Raw genomic sequence first — 10,891 nt, 5'->3', positions numbered from 1 at the left:
ATAGTGCAGTTAGAGATTGGCAGGTATGATGTGGATATCATTGAGTCGTGGCTGAAAGATCATAGTTGGGAGCTTAACATCTAAGGATACACCTAGTATCTCCAGGGCCTGATCAGATATATGCAAGAACACTATGGGAGGGTAGATAAGCTATCACCGGAGCCACAGCTGAAATATTTGCTTCCTCATTATCTTCACGTGTGATGCCAGAGGAATGGAGAGTGGTTAATGTTGTGCTTTTACTTTAGAAGGGATGCATCAGGCCCCGGTGATTTACCTACCCTCGTACACTACATTTAAATTCATCCAGCACCTCTACTGTAATGTGGATCATCCCCCTCAACTCTCATGAATTTTAATGTCTTCATGTCTTTCTCCATGGAGAAAACAGAGAAGAAATATTCATTCTGGACCTCCCCATTTCCAGCAGTTTCACATACAGACCTCCACTGTGATGGAGCATCTCCATTGTCTATGACATCACTTATTTTCATGTTAGCTATAAACATGCCTTGTACATTCTCATTCATACCACTGATACAGATGACAAATAACAACTATATATCCATTACAGAGGGATCATGATCTGCTGGGCAAGTGGGCTAAGGCAAATGGACTTTAATTCAGGAAAGTGTAAGGTGTTGCATTTTGACAAGACAATCAGGGTAGGACTTTCACAGTTAATGGAAGGGCAAAGAAAGCTTTTGGCATGCTGGCCTTCATTAACCAGGACACCTACTGAACTCCTGGTTTAAGGTTTGATAATTCTATGTGTTGTTCGCCTGCTTTTTGCCGTTTGTGCAATTTTTTCACGCGTTGGGTGTCTGATGTTTTCCTGTAGGGGTTCCATGGTGTTTCTTTGTTTTGTGGCTTTCTGTGGGAGGACAAATCTCAGAGTTGTACTCTGTATACATACTTCGATAATAAATGTATTTTCAATGTTACGTCACAGTTGTACAAGAAGCTGCTGAAGCCACATTTGGAATATTGTTTTCAGTTCTGCTCATTTTCCTATAGGAAAGATTTATGTGGATGTTGCCAGCACTCAAAGGACTGAGTTATAGAGGCTGAAGGCTATGATTTTATTCCTTGGAGCATAGAATGAGTACTGATCTTGTAGTGATGTGTAAAATCATGAGCATAGATCGCCTGAGTGTGCAGTTTTTTCCCTGGGTTCGGGAAACAAGACAGGAGGACGTAGAAGAGGGTGAGAAGACACAGATTTAATAGGAACCCAAGGGGCAACTTTTTCCACCCAGAGAGTAGTCTGCATATGAAATGAGCAACAAAGGAAGTGGTTGTCGAAGGTACAGTACATTAACAACATTGAAAAGGCACTTGAACAGGCGCATGGATAAGAAATGTTCAGAGGGATATGGGTCAAACTTGGCAAATGGAACTAGCTTAGATGCACATCTTGATTGACATGGAGCAGATGTGCATCTATATTGACATGGGCTAGCTATGCTGAAGGGCTGTTTCAGTGCTGACTCTGTGACTATGACTAATTAAAACATGTTGCTCTTTCTGTTGCAATGCCATGACAGCGGAAAATTCCCGTCACCAAACCATTCCTGCAAACTCCCTGCATTTGTCATCAGCTCTCTGGTAATTTATGACGGTTGTGAGATTGTGATTGATCGCAACAGATGATCAAACATTTACATTTGCCTTGGATAAAGCACCAAAACTGAGAGAAGTAATACCTCAGAATCTTTCACGGTTTGCAAGACCCGACCACAATGGAGCAGACCTCCCGGCCAGCGCTCAGTGCTGTTTGCGTAAAACTGCGTTTTGTAAAGTTGCATGCGCTGCATCATGAAGAAAGCAGCTGCACTAGCCACATATGTCTGCTGACTCTAGTTCCCTCGTCGCTAGTGCAGGCATATGAAGTCTATGCACTTGAATACGTTGTTTTACTGGATTGACACATATAAAGTTTTGGTTGATTTTTCAGCACATTGTCCAAGATTCTATATTATCATTTTCAATAGATTCAAAGTACATTTATTATAAATTATACAACCTTGAGATTTGTTTGCTCACAGGTAGCCACAAAAAGAATAAAAAATAAAAGACCAGCACCCGATGCGCAAGAAAAAGAAAAAAAAACAACAAAACCATGCAAACAATTGAAGCCAACTACAACGTTCTGAACCGTCAGATCCGAACCCTGAAGTACGCCCAAAGCCTCATTTATTAGCAGGCACGGAGCACAGCAGCCAGGGCAGTCTTCATAGCCTCAACGCCCTGGAGAGAGGAGTGATCAACTTGGAGAAGGAGCAAAATCGGCTCTCGCCTTGGATCCGGACACCCCATCTTTTCAGTCTTTCTGGGCTGGCGTTTAAAAGAACTGAACAGCGAAAGGCTTATGCGCCTTGAAGAGAGTAGTGAACATTGCGGACAGAGAGACAGAGAGAAACATTGGATCTCACCTCCGATCTGGGCCGGTATTTAAACTGTCTAAACAGTGGTCCGTACCTCACACTAGGACCCAGCTACTGTGAAGGACTCAGGGCCTGAAACACGCTGCCCAGCGACTTACCCTGGGCCCAGGTTTCACCGCCCAGCCCAAAGCCGCTCTCACGCTCTTCAAGTCAGCTCGACGCCCAGAGTGATCCAACCTCACACCCAGGCCCGTTGTACGGGCATTGGAACTTCATCTGCAACAATTCTGCAGACGTTTTTAGTCCAATTTCTTAACTTTTTAACTACCAGCGAGCCACCGCATGCGTTTGGTACTGCCATCTTAACCAGAAGTTTCAATAGCTGTACTGGAATTCCCAGCATAATACATTGATTCTCAGTGAGAGGGATGTAATCAAATGAAAACATTTTGTTTATTCTCTATCTACATCTAATTCTACCTGATATATTGGTGTATTTTACATGATTGTTTTCTGCATATTACAAAAAGACAGGGTTACAAGGATTCAGTGTAGAAAATCAGGACCTTTTCACCTGTATGTTTGACTTAAGATTAATTTAAAACATTAAGCCACTTGCACATTTTTCAGAAAATCCAACACACCTTCTTGTGTGAGAAACACTGTCGTTCCATTATTTTGGCAGTTAACCTCAAAAACAGCAGGGTCTTCCAAAATCCTCTTCCCTGCAATGACAACATATGGATAACCCAGGCGGCTGGCATCTTTCAATCTCCTGCCAATGGTCAAGTGACTGCGGTCATCCAACAGTACCTCTCCACGAAGTTGGGGGACAACGTCCATCAGATTCTCATAAAGCGACTCTAACTGGTGCAAATTCAGCTCCTCCTTGCTGCCTTTCTTAGGGGAAATGAGACAAACCTGATAAGGGGCCAGGAGATCGGGCCACCGAATGTCATTTTCAGTGGACAAAACCTCTATTGCTGCAGCCAGTATGCGTGTGATCCCAAGACCAAAGCAGCCCATCTCTGACAGGATGGGCTTGTTCTCAGTGTTAGAATATGAAGCACCAAACACCTGTGAATACTTGGTCCCAAGGTAAAAGGTGTGTCCCACCTCAATGCCTCTGCTTTCTATCAGTTTACCATCGCACTGTGGGCACTTTGATTCTACCATCTTCATTGTTTCCACATTCGCCGCAAAATGGCAGTCTGAGCACATCAGAAGGCGATCTTCCCCAATCTCTGCTGGCAGCTGAAACTCGTGTGACAGCTTACCACCAATACTGCCAGTGTCTGCCTGTACCTTCACGAACTGCAAACCCAACCGATCAAATATGCGCCCATAAGCACCAGACACAAGTTCGTAAGTTTCCTTGGCCGCTCCCTCTGAGACGTCAAACGTGTACATGTCTTTCATATAGAACTCCCTTCCTCGGAGCAAACCAAAACGCGGCTTAGGCTCATCTCGGAACTTCCTTGTCACTTGGTATAGCAGCAGTGGCAGTTGTTTGTATGAAAGGTTCCCCTGCGTGGCCACAAGCTCAGTCACAGCTTCCTCATGTGTCGGACTTAAGCAATAGTCCATGTTGTGCCTGTCCTTTAGTCTGAATAGTTCCTTCCCCAGGAGGTCCCAGCGTCCACTGGCCTTCCACAGGTTCGCAGAGGTGAGGCTGGGCATGTTCACTTTCTGGCCCCCAATGGACTGCATTTCCTCATCGATCAGGCTGATAAGTTTCTCCATGGCACGGACTGTATACGGCAGATAGTGAAAGCAGCCCGGGTTCGCTGGCTGGATGAGGCCTGCCTGAAGCATCAGTCGCTGGCTCTTGCAAGTGAGCTCACCTGACCGACCAACTCCAACCATTCTGTCCTCTTGCAGGTTCAAAGGCTGAAAGAGGCGAGATAACAGTAGGCGTTTTGACCTGCATTGGTGAAAATGCGACCTCTGCGAATACAGGAAACCACGGGCGAGGTTCTTGAACAATCCCACTGAAGAATATATTGCCACCTCCATTAGAAATCTGATAGATAATTCTAAAAAGAATAACAAAATCAGTGGAAGTCTTAAAAAATTAACATGCTTTCAAAATCTATACACTGATTGATGAGGGACGAAAACATTGTGTGCTGTGTACATTGAAGGACAATCTTCCCCAAATCTCTGCTGGCAGCAGAACAGATCTTTCAAATGATACAGATGAACTTATTTATTTATTGACACACTGGATAGAATAAGCCTTTCCGGCCCTTCAAGCCAGGCTACCCAGCAATCCCCCAATTTATGTCGTCATCTTCAGAAGTTTCTGATGACTCTGCCATAGTTGGATGCATCAGCAAGGGAGATGAGGCTGAGTACAGGGCTATGGTAGGAAACTTTGTCACATGGTGTGAGCAGAATTATCTGCAGCTTAATGTGAAAAAGACTAAGGAGCTGGTGGTAGACCTGAGGAGAGCTAAGGCACCGGCGACCCCTGTTTCCATTTGGGGCTCAGTGTGGACATGGTGGAGGATTACAAATACCTGGGGATACAAATTGACAATAAACTGGACTGGTCAAAGAACACTGAGGCTGTCTACAAGAAGGGTCAGAGCCGTCTCTATTTCCTGAGGAGACTGAGGTCCTTTAACATCTACTGGACGATGCTGAGGATGTTCTACGAGTCTCTGGTGGCCAGTGCTATCATGTTTGCTGTTGTGTGCTGGGGCAGCAGGCTGAGGGTAGCAGACACCAACAGAATCAACAAACTCATTTGTAAGGCCAGTGATGTTGTGGGGATGGAACTGGACTCTCTGACGGTGGTGTCTGAAAAGAGGATGCTGTCCAAGTTGCATGCCATCTTGGACAATGTCTCCCATCCACTATATAATGTAGTGGTTGGGCACAGGAGTACATTCAGTCAGACTCATTCCACCGAGATGCAACACAGAGCGTCATAGGAAGCCATTCCTGCCTGTGGCCATCAAACTTTACAACTCCTCCCTTGGAGTTTCAGACACCCTGAGCCAATAGGCTGGTCCTGGACTTATTTCCTGGCATAATTTACATATTACTATTTAACTATTTATAGTTTTATTACTATTATTTATGGTGCAACTGTAACACAATTTCCCCTGGGATCAATAAAGTATGACTATAACTAATCATGGGACAATTTACAATTAACCTATCGACCAGTAGGTCTTTGGACTATGGGAGGAAACTGGAGCACCCGGAGGAAACTCATGGTCAGGGGGAGAACATACAAACTCCCTACAGGCAGTGACAGGAATTGAACCCCTGTCACCGGAACTGTAAAGCGTTGTGCTAACCACTATACTACCATGCCACTCTTGACCTTTCAATCGACATTGTCATGGCCCCTGTACTATATTTGTCAACCTGTACTGTACTTCCTCTGCCACAGGAACACCATATCCTGCATTCTTTTATTGCTTTTACTTTTGTACCATCTCGATATACTTAAGTTTTGAGTTGTCTATCTGGACAGTATGCTAAACAAAGTGTTTCCACTGTATCTTGGTATTATGCCTTATGATTTTTGCCTGCCCTGGTTTTACCTCCACTATATCCTAAGCTTCAAAAGTTTATTACAATGAGAGATGAGTTCTGGGAACCATAAAATGTTTCCACATAGATCCAGAGGGTAACTATTAAGAATGCAACTAGTTTTCTGCTTGTGATTAGGTCGCCTACTTAATCCAGTAAAACACACAAAATTTTCAGCATCTGCAGAGTCGTTCGTCTCCAACTCTGATGAAAAATTGTAGCTCCATGATCTTTATCAACGATTTGCTTGACGGTGTTAGGGTGGGGAAGGTGAGAATGCCTTGGAGATCGGCTTTGTGAGCAGGTAGTCAGGACGTGGGGCTGATTTGAGCTCAAGGAAGAGGTGGAGGACGCCAATCCCAGCAGTAATGCAGTAGTCTCAGAACCACTCTGGGTCGTCTACCTGCTGAAAGCTGCAGAGAAGGAGCTGGAATCAGAGGTAATTGGTCATTTACTGCCAACTCAACTTTCCTTGCCTAAATGACAGGACTGTAACCAGATTCTTAATATCGCCTCCCAAACCCCATTGCTGTCCTCACCTGTCCGGGAAACGCGCTGCCGTGCACATGCGCAGCTGCAACAACGGGTCAGCACTCTACTCAGAAAGTACGAAATCGCGAATCTCGCTCTCATTCCTCAGTGCATGCTCGAGTTATTGATTCAGTTAAACAGCATTCACAGGGAAAACATGTCTATTATACATAATTTTCAAAGGAAAGGACAAAATTAGAACAAAAATTGTTACACGAGGAATTCTGCAGATGCTGGAAATTCAAGTAACACACATCAACGTTGCTGGTGAACGAAGCAGGCCAGGCAACATCTCTAGGAAGAGATACAGTCGACGTTTCGGGCTGAGACCCTTCTAGACCCTGACGAAGGGTCTCAGCTCGAAACGTGGACTGTACCTCTTCCTAGAGATGCGGCCTGGCCTGCTGCGTTCACCAGCAACTTTGATGTGTGTTACAAAAGGTGTTAATTGTGGTGGACAGTGATAAATTACATGCAGTGTAATATTACTGCAATGCATCAATGTCGATATGAAGGAAAAGATTTGTAATGTAATATTCAGTTCTTTAGAATCATGTGAATAATATCAACATTGGATGTGCAGTGGATAGTGAAAAAGGTTTAGAGGGGTATTTAGACCAACCTTTTGCTAACTCTTTTTGAAACTGCAACTTGACTTTTTATCTTCCCTGTGCAGTCCATTTATTTTTGTCTGCCTAACATGCTTTAAATTTATGTCCTACTTTGTTGCATTTTCTGCAAGTTTCATCTTTAAACCTTCAGTGGTCTGATGTATGTGAACCCCTGTTACAACAGTAACACAATTTGAACCATTAATACTATATTCTGTCATCATATTTGACCTACCAAAATGAACCACCTCACACTTATCTGGGTTGAACTCCATCTGCCACTTCTCAGCCCAGTTTTGCATCCTATCGATGTCCCACTGTAACCTCTGACAGCCCTCCACACTATCCACAACACCTCCAACCTTTGTGTCATCAGAAAATTTACTAACCTATCCCTCCACTTCTTCATCCAGGTCATTTATAAAAATCACAAAGAGAAGGAGTCCCAGAACGGATCCCTGAGGCACACCACTAATGACTGACCTCCATGCAGAATATGACCCATCTACAACCACTCCTTGCCTTCTGTCGGCAAGCCAGTTCTGGATCGACAAAGCAATGTCCCCTTGGATCCCATGCCTCCTTACTTTTTCAATTAGCCTTGCTTAGGGTACCTTGTCAGATGCCTTGCTGAAATCCATATACACTACATCTACTGCTCTAACTTCATCAATGTGTTTAGTCACACCCTCAAGAAATTCAATCAGGCACATAAGGCATGACCTGCCTTTCAGAAAGCCATGCTGACTATTCCTAATCATATTATACTTCTCCAAATGTTCATAAATCTTGCCTCTCAGGATCTTCTCCATCATCTGACCAACCACTGAAGTAAGACTCAGTGGTCTATAATTTCCTGGGCTATCTCTACTCCCTTTCTTGAATAATGGAACAACATCCACAACTCTCCAATCCTCCAGAACCTCTCCTGTCCTCATTGATGATGCAACGATCATCGCCAGAGGCTCAGCAATCTCCTCTCTCAACTCCCACAGTAGCCTGGGGTACATCCCGTCCGGTCCCGGTGACTTAATCAACTTGATGCTTTCCAAAAGCTCCTGCACATCCTCTTTCTTAATATTTACATGCTCAAGCTTTTCAGTCCGCTGTAAGTCATCCCTACAATCGCCAAGGTCCTCTTCCGTAGTGAATACTGAAGCAAGATACTCATTAAGCACCTCTGCTATCTCCTCCGGTTCCATACACACTTTTACACTGTCACACTTGATTGGCCCTATTCTCTCACGTCTTATCCTCTTGCTCTTCACATACTTGTAGAATGCATTGGGGTTTTCCTTAAACCTGTTTAGCAAGGTCTTCTCATGGCCCCTTCTGGCTCTCATAATTTCTTTCTTAAGCTCCTTCCTGCTAGCCTTATAATCTTCTAGATCTCTATCATTACCTAGCTTTTTGAACCTTTCATAATCTCTTCTTTTCTTCTTGACTAGATTTACAACAGCCTTTGTACACCTTGGTTCCTGTACCCTACCATCCTTTCCCTGTCACATTGGAACATACCTATGCAGAACTCCACGCAAATATCCCCTGAACATTTGCCACATTTCTTCCATACATTTCCCTGAGAACATCTATTCCCAATTTATGCTTCCAAGCTCCTGCCTGATAGCCTCATATTTCCCCTTACTCCAATTAAATACTTTCCTAACTTGTCTGTTCCTATCCCTCTCCAATCCTATGGTAAAGGAGTTAGAATTGTGATCACTATCTCCAAAATGCTCTCCCACTGAGAGATCTGACACCTGACTAGGTTCATTTCCCAATACCAGATCAAGAACAGCCTCTCCTCTTGTAGGCTTGTCTATATAATGTGTCAAGAAACCTTCCTGAACACACCTATCAAACTCCACCCCATTGAAACCTCTTGCTCTAGAGAGATGCCAATCAATATTTGGGAAATTAAAATCTCCCACCATGACAACTCCATTATTATTACACCTTTCCAGAATCTATCTCCCTATCTGCTCCTCAATGTCCATTACTATTGGGTGGTCTATTAAAAACACCCAGTAGAGTTATTGACCCCTTCCTGTTTCTAACTTCCACCCACAGAAATTCAGTAGACAATCCCTCCAAGTCTTCCTCCTTTTCTGCAGCTGTGACACTATCTCTGATCAGCAGTGCCACGCCCCACCTCCCTCCCTGTCCTTTCTGAAACATCTAAAGCCTGGCACTCTAAGTAATCATTCCTGCCCCTGAGCCATCCAGGTCTCTGTAATGGCTGGAACATCATTGCTCCAAGTACTGATCCACGCTCTAAGCTCATCCGCTTTGTTCATAATACTCCTTGTATTAAAATAGACACATCTCAAATCAGTCTGAGCACGTCCCTTCTCGATCATCTGCCTATCCTCCCTCTCACACTGTCTCCAAGCTTTCTCTATTTGTGAGCCAATTGCCTCTTCCTCCATCTCTTCAGTTCAGTTCCCACCGCCCCCCCCCAGCAATCCTATTTTAAACCCTCCCCAGCAGCCTTAGCAAACCTACCGGCCAGGATATTGGTCCCCCTGGGATTCAAGTGCAACCCATCCTTTTTGTACAGGTCACACCTGCCCCAAAAGAGGTCCCAATGATCCAGAAATCTGAATCCCTGCCCCCTGCTCCAATCCCTCAACCACGCATTTATCCTCCACTTCACTCTGTTCCTATACTCACTGTCACGTGACACAGGCAGTAATCCTGAGATGGCTACCTTTGTGGTCCTGCTTCTCAACTTCCTTCCTAACTCTCTGTAGTCTGCTTTCAGAACCTCCTCCCTTTTCCTGCCTATGTCATTGGTACCAATATGTACCACGACCTCTGGCTGTTCTCCTTCCCACTTCAGGATATCATGGACATGATCAGAAACATCCTGGACCCTGGCACCTGGGAGGCAAACTACCATCCGTGCTTCTTTCCTGCGTCCACAGAATCGCCTGTCTGGCCACCTAACTATAGAGTCCCCTATCACTGCTGCCATCCTCTTCCTTTTCCTACCCTTCTGAGCCACAGGGCCAGACTCTGTGCTAGAGGCACGGCCACTGTCGCTTCCCCCTGGTAGGCTGTTCCCCGCCCCCAGCAGTACTCAAACAGGAGTACTTATTGTCAAGGGGTACAGACACAGGGGTACTCTCTAGTATCCCTTCCTCTCATGATTGTTACCCACTTGTCTGTCTAACGTGCACATCAATTAAACTGGCCTTCCCTCTATGAACTTCCTCTATACTTCCCGCTGCCTTAGGAAAGCAACCAGCACAATCAGACCCCACCCACCCCAGACATTTTCTCTTCTCCTCCTCCCATCAGGCAGAAGATACAAATCTTAAAAACACTTACCACTAGGCTCAAGGACAGCTTCTATCCCACTGTCAAAAGCCTCTTGAATGGACCTCCAGTACGATAAGATGGACATCTGGCCTCGCGATCTACCTCATTATGATCTTGCACTTTATAGCTTACCTGCACTACACTTGTTCAGTACCTTCTGCACTTTATTCTGAAAAGTTATTTTTTTTTTACTTTATTCTGGCTCAATGCACTATGTAGTAATTTGATCTGTCTCAACAGATATATACAAGAGAAGTTTTTCACTGTATCTTCGTACACGTTGCAATAATAAACCAGTACCAATACGCAAAGTTACTCCTCAAAGTCATTCAGAAAATAAACTGATATGTTTCCATAAGAAATTCTTGTGAAACTTTAATTTGCATGTCTGATGTTTAGCATAGCTCTAGTCACTCCCAAATAGATACTTATTAAGAACCTTCACAGTCTCCTCTATTCATTTGCATTTTGTTTTATTTTCTCAAAGCT

At 44.3% G+C, this 10,891-nt stretch overlaps 1 protein-coding gene across 2 annotated transcripts in view; it reads right to left on the bottom strand.

The window, feature by feature from the left end:
- Window positions 1–2,041: 2,041 nt before the first annotated feature.
- pars2 (prolyl-tRNA synthetase 2, mitochondrial) overlaps window positions 2,042–10,891 on the bottom strand; it is a 32,116-nt gene continuing 23,266 nt past the window's right edge. Inside the window, exons 1-2 of one of the 2 annotated variants that reach the window (XM_063064503.1) lie at window positions 6,476–6,569; window positions 2,042–4,423 (exon numbers count right to left, since the gene is read on the bottom strand). In XM_063064503.1, the coding sequence (XP_062920573.1) occupies window positions 2,994–4,423; window positions 6,476–6,569 (1,524 nt within the window). In that variant the 3' untranslated portion in view covers window positions 2,042–2,993. Of the gene's footprint in view, window positions 4,424–6,475; window positions 6,570–10,891 lie in introns of those variants that run through there. The other variant, XM_063064502.1, reaches the window with a different exon arrangement.

The sequence above is a fragment of the Mobula hypostoma genome, chromosome 12 (genome assembly GCF_963921235.1).
Source record: "Mobula hypostoma chromosome 12, sMobHyp1.1, whole genome shotgun sequence".
In the NCBI taxonomy this organism is placed as follows: domain Eukaryota; kingdom Metazoa; phylum Chordata; class Chondrichthyes; order Myliobatiformes; family Myliobatidae; genus Mobula; species Mobula hypostoma.
This window is presented reverse-complemented; position numbering and strand designations above follow the sequence as displayed.